This window comes from Podarcis filfolensis, assembly GCF_964270895.1.
Source record: "Podarcis filfolensis genome assembly, chromosome: 5".
NCBI classification, from domain to species: domain Eukaryota; kingdom Metazoa; phylum Chordata; class Lepidosauria; order Squamata; family Lacertidae; genus Podarcis; species Podarcis filfolensis.
Genome location: NC_139608.1, coordinates 6,089,019 through 6,104,577, shown reverse-complemented (window position 1 = coordinate 6,104,577; position 15,559 = coordinate 6,089,019). Strand labels below are relative to the sequence as shown.

At 41.7% G+C, this 15,559-nt stretch overlaps 1 protein-coding gene and 1 long non-coding RNA gene across 3 annotated transcripts in view; one reads left to right on the top strand and one right to left on the bottom strand.

Moving 5' to 3' along the window:
- LOC310762206 (cytochrome P450 2J2-like) overlaps positions 1 to 12,139 on the bottom strand; it is a 32,177-nt gene extending 20,038 nt beyond the window's left edge. Inside the window, exon 1 of the mRNA XM_083612895.1 lies at positions 12,035 to 12,139. Within this exon, the coding sequence (XP_083469021.1) occupies positions 12,035 to 12,124 (90 nt within the window). The 5' untranslated portion in view covers positions 12,125 to 12,139. The remainder of the gene's footprint in view (positions 1 to 12,034) is intronic.
- LOC310762276 overlaps positions 1 to 15,559 on the top strand; it is a 466,366-nt gene that overhangs the window by 183,109 nt on the left and 267,698 nt on the right. Inside the window, exon 3 of one of the 2 annotated variants that reach the window (XR_014547912.1) lies at positions 1,774 to 2,133. The exons of the other annotated variant lie outside the window; for it this stretch is intronic. This is a non-coding gene — a long non-coding RNA (uncharacterized lncRNA). Of the gene's footprint in view, positions 1 to 1,773; positions 2,134 to 15,559 lie in introns of those variants that run through there. 2 annotated transcript variants of the gene reach the window in all.

Genomic DNA, 15,559 nt, shown 5'->3' with positions numbered 1-15,559 from the left:
TCATTAAGTTCAAATGAGGAAACTATATACTTCTAATTATGCCTAGGATTACTGCTTTACTGTGGGGTGGGGTTTTCTTAGCCATTTGAAAAGGCTTTGATTATGCTATTAAACCGCGTCCATGATCTTGTATATTATAGATCCCATTCTGATTTGCAGATTCCCTGCCCATCAACTGCCCCAGAAAAAAGGGACAACCCATTTTTTTTCACGAGAGGAGAGTGATCAAAATGGCCTCGACAACCTCGTGCAATTTCGGGTTGGCGCGCTGCCTAGAATGTGCATTTTAGGGCACCAAGCAAAGGAAAAGTGCCCTTTGTGATTTTGTGAGCCAAGGAAGATTATTCACTGGTGGGAGTCATGTCAGCCTGTTTTGATGCGGTGCTCAGTGTGCCCAGTGGCACGAAGATGGGCTTCTTCCCTGACAGTCCACCTGGCCCCTCTTCTGGATCTGGGTGGGCCCCTCCTCAGAGTCCAATTTCTCCAGTTCCACACCCTCATCATAATCCTCCTCTGCCTCTGACATCAGGGAGCCCTTTGCACACTCTGGCAGGTGCCCTCCTCTTCAGTGTCCCTGCTGTCACAACTCCCACAGCTAATAGACACCCCACCCCTGTCATTCTTTTCTTGGTAGTGGCATCCCTGCCTCTTTCCCCTTCTTATTATTCACTGTCACAATAGTGGCATCAGCTCTAGCAGCTTCTCCACCACCTCCAGGTTCTGAGACAGGGTCAAAGAGGTATCTTTCTTTGGAGTCAGCCATTTTGTGTGGGTTGGCTGGGGAAATGGCTCCATTACTGAAGCACTTTCTCTTTTAAGGTTTTAAAATAAATCTGTTTGAAAAGGCCTTTCTAGCCAGCCCCACAAGCTGCAGTATTGGCACCCTCATTTTGCAAGCCACCTTGGCCAGCATACTGGGATGAAGGATTTCCCTTGGTCCTTTCTCAGAGCCCAGAAAGGATAGAGGTTGCCAGGTTAACTGGGTGTGAAGTGACAGGAAAAGAACAAACTGTGCTGAAAAGAAGAACATGCGGGAGAACAAAGACAGAGATCATTTTCGGCAGGCTGAAGTCTGGCAGAGAAAGATGTCTTAGACTCCAGAGGTATACTGCTGTGGGGAACAAGCTACAACCGTCTCTGGCATGTCTTCAAGAGCCAGTGTGGTGTAGTGGTTAAGAGTGGTAGACTCATAATCTGGTGAACCAGGTTCATGTCTCCGCTCCTCCACATGCAGCTGCTGGGTGACCTTGGGCTAGTCACACTTCTTTGAAGTCTCTCAGCCTCACTCACCTCACAGATTGTTTGTTGTGGGGGAGGAAGGGAAAGGAGAATGTTAGCCGCTTTGAGACTCCTTTGGGTAGTGATAAAGCGGGATATCAAATCCAAACTCCTCCTCCTCCTCTTCTTCTTCTTCTTCAATTGTCCAAAGGAGCACAATCTCTGGGTGAGCACCTGGCACCCAACTTTTGTAATGGTAGTTAAAGTAAAAGACTGATTCACCTGCCGGAAAAACTCAGATTAAAAGCATCCACTGTCCTAAATGCAGCAATCTGAGGGAGATTTTTTCCACCATTTATTAGATTATCCCCAGATGAGGGAAATCCAAATTCCTTGGGGGAAATGTACAAGATCACAATTCTTTGCAGTGGCTGCCATCTAGACAACACTAAATTAAGGACAGCACAGGCTCTGAGCATAGCCAGAGTGCACTGAGTGAAAAGGGAATTGAAATCACCATTGTTGCACTGGTCATTCTGTGTATGCTCTAGTAAGGTAAAGGTAAAGGAACCCCTGCCCGTACGGGCCAGTCTTGCCAGACTCTAGGGTTGTGCGCTCATCTCACTTTATAGGCCGGGAGCCAGCGCTGTCCGCAGACACTTCCGGGTCACGTGGCCAGCGTGACACGCTGCATCTGGTGAGCCAGCGCAGCACACGGAACGCCGTTTACCTTCCCACTGGTAAGCGGTCCCTATTTATCTACTTGCACCCAGGGGTGCTTTCAAACTGCTAGGTTGGCAGGCGCTGGGACCGAACGACGGGAGCGCACCCCACCGCGGGGATTCGAACCGCCGACCATGCGATCGGCAAGTCCTAGGCGCTGAGGTTTTACCCACAGCGCCACCCGCGTCCCGCGTCCCACGTCCACCCGCGTCCACGTACTAGAGCACCCGAGAGTGCTCTAGTACTCACTCTCAAATCTGGCTTGTCTAAAACTTGGGTTTGCCCTACAATCACACACTTATAGGTAGCGAAGGCATGATTCATGAGATTTCATTTTAGCTATGCAGCCGATACTTGGGAGTGGCTAACATTTCAGCCAACAAAGTATTTTTTCACACAACACTTGCATTTGCTCTCAGAAGATGTAGTGATTCCGGTCAACTTGGATGGCTTGGAAAGAGAATCAGACAGGTTCATGGAGGGTAAAGCTATTAATAATTGCTACAAGCCACAAGGGCTATGTTCTACCTCCGCTGTGATGGTTTTGCATCCTTTGTCTCACACACATGAACAAGCTCAGGAATGGAAGAGAAAGAAGTTTGAGTTCAGTGAGAAGGGAGATACACTGAAAGGGGGGGGAGTGGCTGTTCTAAGCAATGACAGAAGTTTGAGTAAATTAGGGGTGGAATAACACTGAGAGGGAAATGGCACTTTGAAGCAACATCTGAGGTTTGGGTAAAACCTGGGTGGAGTAATACTGAGAGGAGGAAAGGGGCTGTTTTCAACCATGGGAGAGGCTTGGGGAGTGGCAGTTTAAAACAAAGTTTGAATACAGTGAGAAGGGAGTTTGAAAGGCTCTGCTGTGCTGGCTTTTTGGTGTTTGTGCACCAGCGGGTGGCGCTGTGGTCTAAACCACTGAGCCTAGGGCTTGCCAATGGGAAGGTCGGCGGTTTGAATCCCCATGATGGGGTGAGCTCCTGTTGCTCGGTCCCAGCTCCAGCCAGCCTAGCAGTGTGAAAGCACGTCAAAGTGCAAGTAGATAAATAGGTACTGCTCCAGTAGGAAGGTAAACGGCATTTACGTGTGTTGCTCTGGTTAGCCAGAAGCGGCTTAGTCATGCTGGCCACATAACCTGGAAGCTGTCTGCAGACAAACGCTGGCTCCCTCGGCCAGTAAAGCAAGATGAGCACTACAGCCCCAGAGTCATCCGCTACTGGACCTAACGGTCAGGGGTACCTTTACCTTTTTACCCATCTCTGCAGTTTCTCCTTGTCAAAACTGGTATTTTTGGTGTGTGTTTTTTTGTTTGTTTTTTGTCTTCAAACAAATTGCTCAGCATTCCTGCATCCCTGCTTTACTCTAGCCTCTGCTCTTGCTTAAAACCACAGTTGTCTCCCTGCCCCTCCATTTTACTCAAACATCTGCTGTTTAAGAAAAGGATAATGGAAGTGTGGGAGGAATGAAATAAATAGAAAGGACCATAAATTATTTTTATATGCAGTATCAGCAGCAAGAATACTACTGGCCCAAAAATGGAAGCAGGAAGAATTACCATCGATAGAACAATGGAGAATGAAATTAATGGACTACGCAGAATTAGATAAATTAACAGGAAGGGTCCGAAACTGACGAGATCACAAGTTCACCAAGGACTGGAGCAAATTTGTGGATTATATGAAAAGCATTTGTGATACGCAAATAATGTTTGTGGGTTTACAGGAAGCTTTGTGAAGAAATAATATTAGAAACACTGTAAAAAAGGGAACGAGGGAACAGGTTTATTCAAAACAAAAGGCAATGTTAAATTTAGAATTGCGGATAGAAGATTAGAAAACGGAAGATTCGTGGATGAGCTGAAGGAAGTCAAAATTATGTATCTGTGATAATATTGAAAATGTATGTTTAAATCTTGTATTGGAAACTGAATAAAAATAATTAAATTTAAAAAAGGAAGTGTGGGAGGAAATGGCTGTTTTAAACTTCTCCCTCTTCCATTACTTAGTTGTGCTAAAACATGCTGTGATAAAGCACATTCTCAGCATGAGCCAAGGTTCATGCTTTGAAGATGATGCCAAGCTGGCAAGCTTAAGCTTCTCTGCATCTGGGCCATGTGATTGACAGCTGTGTCAACCAAAGCACTTATTCAAAAATATGTGTATAGAACAAAGGCACATAACTTGTACAGTCATACCTCGGGTTGAATGCGCTTCGGGTTGAGCGTGTTTGAGTTGCACTCCGCGGCAACCTGGAAGTAACGGAGTGCATTACTTCCGGGTTTCGCTGCTTGCGCATGCGCAGACGCTCAAATTGACATCACACGCATGCGCTGAAGTGTTTGACTGATGTATGATGTCAAAATGTTTCTAATGTACCAAATTTGATTCTGCCAAATTTCTTCAGTAAGGATGTCTTAAAAATACAGTTTGGGGTATGAGGAATCCAAATCTGCTATTATTTTTTGTGAATGGACAACAATCATAAATTAAAGAATGAATGGTGATGATGGTAACTGCCCACTATATCTATGATTGCAAAGTTCACATGTTATAATTGCTACATGAGTCCATGCCCAAAACATGTTGGAAGAGCTTGCCAAGAGAAGCAGTGCATCGTAGAGATGTCATATTCAACCAAATCTTCACAGTTGCTGAAACCAAGTCTTCATACACCCAAACAAATGAGTCATTTGATGGCATGTGGACTAGCCACTTTGAATGAAATTGATATCCAGTGGGAAAATTCTATTGGAAAAGGAACCACTGTTGTTTCTTTCATTAAGTTGCTACACTGGCTCCCCAACCTTTCTGCTATAACTTCTTGCTCTTCGAAGTTCCACGGAATGATTGGTGCTGATATTGCCATTTTAATTCCTGGCAATTGTTCTGCAACACACTTCTATGATTAAATCATAATTTCAAAAGGTTTTCAACACATTTCTGGTGATGACTGAGGAATAGACACCCGGAGCCACTTGCAGGACTCTCAGCCTATTATGATTTCAGTCACAGAAGTGTCAAACAAAAATTGGGATCTTAGGGTGGTATTCAGATAAGTTGCACTCACAGTAGACCCATTGAAACTAATGAGCTTAACTTAGTCGTGTCAGCCCATATAGTTAAAGCTATGGTTTTCCCAGTAGTGATGTATGGAAGTGAGAGCTGGACCATAAAGAAGGCTGATCGCCAAAGAATTGATGCCTTTGAATTATGGTGCTGGAGGAGACTCTTGAGAGTCCCATGGACTGCAAGAAGATCAAACCTATCCATTCTCAAGGAAATCAGCCCTGAGTGCTCACTGGAAGGACAGATCCTGAAGCTGAGGCTCCAATACTTTGGCCACCTCATGAGAAGAGAAGACTCCCTGGAAAAGACCCTGATGTTGGGAAAGATGGAGGACACAAGGAGAAGGGGATGACAGAGGACGAGATGGTTGGACAGTGTTCTCGAAGCTACAAACATGAGTTTGACCAAACTGCGGGAGGCAGTGGAAGACAGGAGTGCCTGGTGTGCTCTGGTCCATGGGGTCACGAAGAGACTAAAAGACTAAACAACTAAATGACTAAACAACAACAAGTGAGCTGGAAGCTCCCCTCCCTTGTCCTGGGAAGAGATTATGATCTCCATTTTCACTGCCAAGGGAACTTGGTGCCCATAAATCTGTTGGGAGGGAAGAGGTATACAGCATTCAAGGCCATGTTGGAATATAAATGTTGCAAGCACTCGAACAGAAGGAACACAAGCTCCAGAACAGCTCAGGACTGCAATGCCTCAAGGACCGCCTGTCTCCATATGCACGTATCTAAACTCTGAGATCATTTTCTGAAGCCCTTCTTGGCGTGCCTCCTCCACAAGAATTCAGGAAGGTGCCACCTTCCGGATTCCTTGTGGAGGAGGCAACACGAGAATGTGAAATGCTCTCCACAGGGCGGTTTGGTTAGTGCCTTTATTATATACTTCTTGGCACCAGACACCAGACTTGGCACCAGACAAGCACCAGACTTGGCACCAGACTTCTTCAGCCACATTTATAAATCTATGGGTTACATCAGAGTTGATTTTGTTGATTTACCATTTTATTTTTTTTTTTTTAATATTTTTATTCAAAAGTTTTTCCATGTAAACACGACATACATAGACATACAAAAACAAAACGAAACAAAAAACATGTACCATTTCGTATCCTAATTTCTTATACCTTCCTTCCCCGACTTCCTCATACCTCCCATTTCTGTATTCCAAATTTTTATCAATTGTTCAGCAAATCTTCCCTTATTTTAGTTAAAGTTTAGACTAATCTTCCTTATTCTCCTTGTCTTAACCATTACTAATAGTAACCATTTACTTTCTAATCCAACATCATTCTAACTTTCATTAACTTTATAATGTTTCTTTAAATAGTCCTTGAATTTTTTCCACTCTTCTTGCGCTGCTTCTCTTCCCTGGTTTCGGATTCTGCTCGTCATTTCTGCCAAACCCATGTAGTCTATCACCTTCATCTGCCATTCTTCCAGTGTGGGTAGATCTTGCGTCTTCCAGTACTTCGCGATGAGTATTCTAGCTGCTGTTGTAGCATACATGAAAAAAGTTATATCCTTCTTTAACACCCCTTGGCCGACAATACCCAAGAGAAAGGCCTCTGGTTTCTTGGTGAAAGTATATTTAAATACCTTTTTAAGTTCATTATAGATCATTTCCCAGAATGCCTTAATCTTTGGGCACGTCCACCAAAGGTGAAAGAATGTACCTTCCTTTTCTTTACATTTCCAACATTTATTGTCAGGCAAATGGTAAATCTTTGCAAGCTTGACTGGGGTTATGTACCACCTATAGATCATTTTCATAATATTTTCTCTTAAGGCATTACATGCCGTAAATTTCATCCCGGTGGTCCACAACTTTTCCCAGTCAGCAAACAAAATATTATGACCAATGTCCTGAGCCCATTTAATCATAGCTGATTTAACCGTTTCATCTTCTGTATTCCATTTCAGCAGCAAGTTGTACATTTTTGACAAATTCTTAGTACTGGGTTCTAGCAATTCTGTCTCCAATTTTGATTTTTCCACCTGGAAGCCAATTTTGCTATCCAATTTGAACGCTTCATTTATTTGATGATAATGCAGCCAGTCTCTCACCTTCCCTTTTAGTTTCTCAAAACTCTGCAATCTCATTTTGTCCCCCTCCTTTTCCAAAATTTCCCAATATCTTGGCCACTTGGACTCCATATTTAACTTTTTAACTGCCTTAGCCTCCATTGGCGACAGCCACCTTGGAGTTTTATTTTCCAGCAAATCTTTGTATCTGACCCAAACATTTAATAGTGCTTTTCTGACAATATGATTTTTAAAACTTTTATGTGCTTTAACCTTGTCATACCACAAGTATGCATGCCACCCAAAAATGTTATTAAAACCTTCCAAATCCAAAATGTCTGTGTTTTCAAGAAGCAGCCATTCTTTCAGCCAGCAGAAAGCTGCCGCTTCATAGTAAAGTTTAAAGTCTGGCAGGGCAAACCCTCCTCTTTCCTTTGAGTCCGTTAATATCTTAAATTTAATTCTGGGCTTTTTGCCCTGCCAGACAAATTTAGATATATCTTTCTGCCACTTCTTGAAACAATCCATTTTGTCCATTATTTGCAGTGCTTGAAACAAAAACAACATTCTTGGCAATACATTCATCTTTATGACTGCAATTCGACCTAACAAGGAAAGCTTTAAATTTGACCAAATCTCCAAGTCTTTTTTCACTTCTGTCCAAGTTTTTTCATAGTTATCTTTAAATAAATTCACATTCTTAGCTGTCATGTTTATACCCAAATATTTCACTTTTTTAACCACAGTCAACCCTGTCTCATTCTGAAACCTTTCTTTTTCCACCTGTGTTAGATTTTTCTCCAATACCTTTGTTTTTAACTTATTCAATCTAAATCCTGCCAATTGACCAAACTCTTGGATTATTTCCAAAACTCTTTTCGTACTAGCTTCTGGCTCTTGCAATGTAAGTACTAGGTCATCTGCAAATGCTCTCAGTTTGTATTGTTTAGCTCCGACCTGGATCCCCTTAACCAACTGGTCCCTCCTGATCATATTAAGCAAAACCTCCAGGACCGATATAAAAAGTAATGGGGAGATAGGGCACCCCTGGCGTGTACCATTCTCAAACCCTTGGCCTACCCCCATCCCCCGGAGGTTCTTCAACATAAAACTCCAAGAAATGTTGTCAAAGGCTTTCTCGGCGTCCACAAATATCAAAACTGCCTTAGTGTTTATGTTCACTTCCAACTTCTCCAGAATGTCAATTATATTCCTTACATTATCCGACAAGTGCCTTTTCGGGAGAAAGCCCGCTTGGTCCCCATGAATCTCCTCCATCAAAACTCTTTTCAATCTCCTTGCTAAAACATCAGCAAAGATTTTGTAATCCACATTTAGTAACGAGATGGGTCGGTAGTTCTTAAGTTGAGTCTTTTCAGTCTCTGTCTTTGGTATAAGTGTAATATAAGCCTCTCTCCACGTATCGGGTGCCTTCCTCCCCTCCATGATCTCATTGCAGACTTCCTTCAAAGGTTGTATAAGCCCTGCCTTTAAAACTTTATAATATTTGGAAGTCAGTCCATCCGGTCCAGGTGATTTGCCCAACGTCATGTTTTGAATGGCATCTTCTATTTCCTGTGCTGATATTTCCTGATTCAAAATTGTCTTACTTTCCTGTGAGATCTCTTTCAGCCCATTTTTCTCGAGGAATTGTTGTATATCTGTTTGTTTTTGCGGCCCTTGTGTGTAGAGTTGTCTAAAGTAGTTCTGAAAACAATTCCTAATTTCCGCTGGGTTACTTATGTTCTTTCCTTCCACTTCTAAATTTGTTACCGTGTTGAGTTTTTGTCTCTTCTTTATTTGCCAAGCCAGTAGCTTGCCACATTTATCAGCCGATTCAAAAGTCTTTTGTCTCATTTGCTTAATTTTCCACTCTAGTTCTTGATTCGTCAGTTCCATATATTGTGTTTGATATAGTTTGATTTCTCTTAAGATCTCTTGTGATTTTGGCTTCGATCTTAGTTTCCTTTCCCCTTCTTTTATTTTTTCCAGAATTTTTTCCTTCCTCTCATTTTGTTTCCTTTTCTTTAATGTATTTTGTTGTATCAAGAACCCTCTCATCACGGCTTTGCTTGCGTCCCATATTATTCTTTTTTCTACTTTAGTCCTTAGATTAATTTCAAAATAGTCTGTCAAGGTTTTTTGGGCCTTCTTACAAATCTCCTCATCTCTAAATAAGGTGTCATTCATTCTCCATCTGAAGGAGCCAGTTGTTGTTTGCCTCATCACCATCTTCACTGCATTGTGGTCGGAGAAAGTTTTTGGGCAGATTTCCACTCTCTTTATGTTTTGCGCCATACTGCTAGTTACCCAAATTTGGTCAATCCTTGTCCATGTCATTTTGGCTTCAGAAAAGAAGGTTCCCTCTCTTTCTAGTGGGTGTTTTGTTCTCCATATGTCAATCAAGTCCATATTGTCAGTCATTTCAAAAAAAGTCTTTGGTAGTCTTCCATCTTTTGTTACTACCTGTCTTTGTGCTTTGTCCATATTTGTTGAAACTACTCCATTCATGTCTCCCATCATGATTAGTTTACAATCCATGTAGTCCATCAAAATCTCATGCAACTTCTTAAAAAATTCAGCTTTCCCTTCATTTGGTGCATAAATTCCCACTATCAAATACTTCTCTCCTTGAAATTGAATTTCAATTGCCAAATATCTTCCTTGGTCATCTTTAAAGATTTGTTTCGGTTGGAGCTTCTCCTTTGCATAAATCACCACTCCTCTCTTTTTTACTCTGTCTGAAGATATAAATTCTTGTCCCAATTTCTTATTTACTAGTAACTTTCTATGAGCTCTTGTCACATGGGTCTCTTGTAAACAAATTAAGTCTAATTGATCTTTCTTCAAAGCATGAAATATATTTTTTCTCCTTCTAGGGATGTTCAAACCGTTGCAATTCCAAGTTAGAAGTTGCAGGGCCATGATGGGGTTACTTGCTCTTTCCTCCTACAGCTCCCAATTTTTGTTCCTCGTTTGTCGGTAATTCCTTTTCCGTATCTAATGAAGGATGCCCTTGTCCTGGATAAGTCTCTTTCTGTAGGTCTTCTTCGTGTTCTCCCATAAACTTGTCTTTATCACTCACGGTCTTTATTCTTCTCTTCTTTCCCTTGTATTTAAAAGACAGGCCTTGGGGGAACTCCCACCTGAATGGTATGTAGTTCTTTCTCAGCAGTATCACCAGGTCCTTGTAATGTCCTCTTGCGTCCAAGATACTCTTAGGGATGTCTTTGAAGATCTCGATATAAAAATCTTCGATTCGAAGGGTTGTTTGATAATGCAGGTTCAATATTTTATCTCGCTCCTCCTTTGATCTTAAAGTTATAAGACAATCTCTGGGTCGATTCTTCCTCTGCCTTGCTCCCAATCTGAAAGCACTTTCTATCTTAAATTCTTCTTTGCCCAGCTCCTGCTTCCAAAAGTCAGAAAATTCTTTAGTCAAATAGTCCACCAGGTTATCTTCTTCCTTTTCCGGCACAAGTCTGATCCTTAGATTTCTCTCCTTGCGTTGCATGTCCTGCATAGAAAGTGCCAGTTCATATTCATCTAGTTTCTTAAACACTGGTGGAAACTTTGCCTCCGCAGCAGTTGCAATTTCTTTGGCTTCCTCAGCTATTTTTCTTGTTGTAGATGATTCTTGCAATATTTGCCCAATTGCTTCTGTATTTGAATTCACTTTATTCCCAAGGTCAGTTATACTTTTTGTATTTGAGTCAATTTTCCCAGAGATTTCTTCAATTTTCTTATTTGTTTCAGCAACTTGTACTTTAGTTTCAGCAACTTGTGCTTTAGTTTCTGCACCTTGTTTTTTAAGTTCCTCCAGAGAGTCATTTATCTTCTCCAATACCTTGGCAAATGATTCTTCTGTAGACATTGTTTTCACTCTTGCCTTTGGAACAGCTGTAATTCCAGAGGCTCCTGATACTGAAGCCCTTCTCTGCATAAAAGAGTCAATTTTATATTGTTTGCCAGATCTCAAAGTTGTTTCCTGTAAATCCTCTTTCTCTTTACCATCTGCCATAACAAAGTCTTTTAGTCAAGGTCATTCCCAGACTCTTGAGCCGTCAAACAAAAGTTCTCATAGATTTCACTCGTTGCTGTAACAATTTGTAGATCCACCAGAGGGCGCAGAGTCAATTTTTACTTCTCCAAGTAAACCCACACTCTCCTAAAAGTAAACAAAACTTTCCTAATCCCTTCCAATTGTTATTTTCTCTTTCTGTGGGGTCTAAAATCAATAGTGTCCTGTAAGTAGCTTTGCAGTGCAACAAAGTAAATATTTCAAGTTGAGAGTAACCCAAGTCAATTAAAGATACTTTTTAACCTTCTTATAGCAACAATCTTTAGCCGGTTCCTTTCCTCCGAGCGTCCGATCCCAGGTATAAGAACAGCGGTATTTGACTCAATTCTTTAAAATTGGCAGAAAAACACTTTAAAATCTTCTTCCCCCCCTTCTGCCCTTCGGGGAGGGAGTTCTTTGCTTTGGTGATGAATTTCTTAGCTCCCACAAATTTCCTCTCAAGCAGTTACAGCTGGAATGCCTTTCGCTTTGATCTTGCTACAGAACGGAAAGCAGACTTCCTTTTTAGTGCTTGTCCGTCTCGGTGCCCAATTTCTTTAATTTTGATATCCAATTATATTTTAGCGGTCAATCCTACTCACGGCTAGTTGTTTTTTAGTCCAATTTCGCCGGAAGAAATCAGCGCTCTCCGCTAATGGCGACGCGGCTTCTCCTCGCAGGCTGGGTAAGAACGACTCTCAGCACCGCTTCTCACCCCCTCCGCTGATCCGCAGCCTTTAAAAAGGCTATTTCACAGCGTCGGGGGGGCGCAAAGGTGCCCGCCGAGTCTCCGGTTCACAGGCAACGCGCCTGTGATTTTTAAGGGTCCCCGCTCCGGTTGATTTACCATTTTAACCCATGCTACTGTTTAAGCTTAAACATAATAATGGCTGTGGAAAATAGATAAAACAATTGTTGACATTAGACTGAGAAATAAGTACCTTAATGAAAGTATCTTCATGAACCTTCAACCCAGTCTGCTGCATGCCTCCAATGAGAGAAAGCTGAAGAGGTCCTGGAGGGTACTGCATATTTGACCATAGCTATTTCAGGAAGTGCAGAATCAGAAGAGCTTTTATTCTGTGTTTGAAAGAGGCTTTGATGATGATGATGATATAGGACTGTTCAAGAAGGAACAGGGCTATCTGCCATGCTAATTCATATCTACCTGAAGCCATTGGACATAGTCATCTAGAGTATCTAGGAAGTGGTGGCTTTAGTATGCTGACTGCACCCAGCTCTTGGACTTCCTATCATCTGATCCACAAGCTTGATAAAGTAGAGTTTTTGCAGAAAGGTTTGCAAGCCATCACAAGGCAACTTGCTGTCAGGGAACTGCCATCGGAACTAGAGGAGGAGGCGAGGCCCCACAACGATGCTGGAGAGGGGCCAAGCAGGGAGAGAGGCAAGTCTCCTGTTGGGGAAGAAAATCAGCGCTACACCAGGGATAGAGGGGGGCCAATGGGGGAAGCAGAGAGCAGGCTCCAGGACTCTTCACTGGACACCAGCGGGGAGAGCACAGGTCCTCCGCTACCCATGCCCTCCCTGCGCAGAAGACTTCCGCGCAGGGAGAGTAGGAGGAGACTGGGCGTCAAACAACTTTTATGTTGGAAAAGGTTTAAGAAAACACCCACTGACGGATTCTGCCAGCAACTGAACAGCCACGGAGTGGATGGCTGTCCAGCGAGAAATGGTTTAACCAGCCAACCTAGCCCAGAGCGGCAGCTATTTACGCACAAGCAACCCCTAAAGTCATTACACTTGCCATCAAAATGTTTAAAATGAAGCAAGTGAACAAATATAATAAGGATATTGTAAAATGAAATCTATACAAATGATAAAACCAGCAATACAAGTGATAAAAGCTTACCAGTGTTAGTGCTAGAGGTAGGTCACGTGGGTAGAGGTAACCTTAGTGTAATCTTAGGTGTACATGTAACCATAAGTGTAATCTTTTGTTACTTCCATAAGTCTAGCCTGTACTCATAATTGCCTGACTGACGTATCTAGCTATGCCAATAAAACCCTCATTGATCTCTGGCATAGGGACTTGTGTCTATAACATATGTGTGTGACTTGTGCCTTTTCATTAAGTTTAAGTGAGGAAACAATATAATTCTGATTGTGACTATGATTGCTGATATGATACGATAATCTTTATTGTCATTGTCCCATACAGAACAATGAAATTGAAAAAATCACACATTCAAAAACCAACAAGCCTGCTATCCCAGCTATCCCAGCCTGGTTAGCCCCCTAAAAACTCTGATACTTGAAGGAGCTGGGTATGTTTAATCTGGAACAGAGGGGACTGAAAGGAGATATGATAGCCATCTTCAAATATCTTAAGGGCTGTCACCTGGAGGAGGGAACATGCTTGTTTTCTCCTGCTCTGGAGGGTAGGACTCAAACTAATGGCTTCCAGTTGCAAGAAAGGAGATTCTGACTAAACATTTGGAAATACCTTCTGACAGTAAGAGCTGTTCAGCAGTAGAACAGACTCCCGTGATTCTCCCCCCCCCCCATATTTTATTTTCAATTTTCAATAATTTAACAATTTAACATCCAAATTAATTACTTATTCATCCCTTCTAAACTTCCCCCCACCCCCTGGTTTCCAATTTCTCCCTTGTTACCTTACACATCTTTAGTTTTGCTTTCAGTTGCAAGTGCATTGATAATCCTAATTCACATTAATTCATAGATACTATATCAATCCTGCTAATGTTTTAAGTCTTTACACTGGACCTTAAGATATTCTATAAATTTAATCCAGTCTTGTATAAACTTTTTGTCATCTTGATCCCGGATTTTCACTGTCATATTTGCCATTTCAGCATAGTCTATTATCTTAGTTATCTACTCCTCCTTCATTGGTACTTTCTCTTCTTTCCATTTCTGGGCAAGTAGCATCCTGGCGGCTGTACAGTGGATGCTCGGGTTGCAAACGTGATCCGTGCAGGAGGCACGTTTGCCACCCCCAACGTTCGCAACCCGCAATGTTCGCAACCCGCATCTGCGCATCTGCACACGCACGGGTTGCGATTCGGGCCTTCTACGCATGCGCAAAGCGCGATTTAACGCTTCTGCACATGCGCAACTGCCGAAACCCAGAAGTAACCCGTTTGGGTACTTCTGGGTTTCAGCGGTCCGTAACCCAAAAAACCGCAAGCGTCTGTAACCCAAGGTATGACTGTAGTTGCATGCATAAATAGTCTTTTAACATTTCTTGGTATGTCTTCGCCTGTTATTCCTAATAAAAAGGCCTCTGGTTTTTTAACAAAAGTTATCTTAAACATTTTCTTCAATTCATTGTAAATCATTTCACAGAAACCTGTTACTTTTTTGCGCTACCACCACATATCATAAAATGTACCCACTTTATCTTTGCACTTCCAGCATACGTTAGATAAATTCTTATACAGTGGTACCTCGCAAGACGAAATTAATTCGTTCTGCGAGTTTTTTCGTCTTGCGAATTTTTCGTCTTGCGAAGCACGGATTCCCTGGGTATTAACGGTTTTAAGAAAAAGGAAACAAACTCGCAAGACGTTTTCGTCTTGCGAAGCAAGCCCATAGGGAAATTTGTCTTGCGAAGCAACTCAAAAAATGAAAAACTCTTTCGTCTTGCGAGTTTTTCATCTTACGAGGCATTCGTCTTGCGAGGTACCACTGTACATTTTTGCTAACTTTACTGGAGATAAATACCAACGGTACATCACTTTCATATAATTTTATTTTAAAGCACTACAAGCTGTAAATTTTAGATCTTCTTTCCACAACTTCTCCCATAAATTTAGTGGTATATTATAATCTATATCGTTTGCCCAATGAATCATAAATGCCTTCACTTCTTCATCGTTCATCTCTCATTCCAATAGGAACTTATACATTCTCAATAACAGTTTATCATTATTTCCCAGTAATTCTTTTTTGAACCTTGAGAGTTCTCTCCCAAAGCCCACTTTGTTTATCTCCTCTAAATATGTCAATTAACTGGTGGTATTGTAACCAATCTGTCAACCAATGATTTATATCATTATAATATTTAACCTTTAATTGATTTTCTGACTGTTAACAGATCTTTATCGGTTACCCACTCTCCTTTCATGTTAATTTTTTTCACAGATATTGCTTCAAGTGGGTAAAGCCACCATGCTGTCTTGGCCTCTTAACAGACTTTTATACTTTTCCCATACTTGGTAAATCAATTTTCTTATGATGCGGTTCTGGAATCCCTTGTGTACCATAACCTTGGCATACCATAAATAAGCATGCCAACCGTATCTATTTTCATGTCCTTCCAAATCTAATACTTCTGTATTATTTAATAATATCCATTCCTGTAGCCAGCAGAGACAGGACACCTCATGGTATAATTTCATGTCCAGCAAGGAGACTCGTTTTACATCTGTTAATAATTTATATTTAATTCTAGGCTTTTTCTCTTGCCAGATAAATTTTGA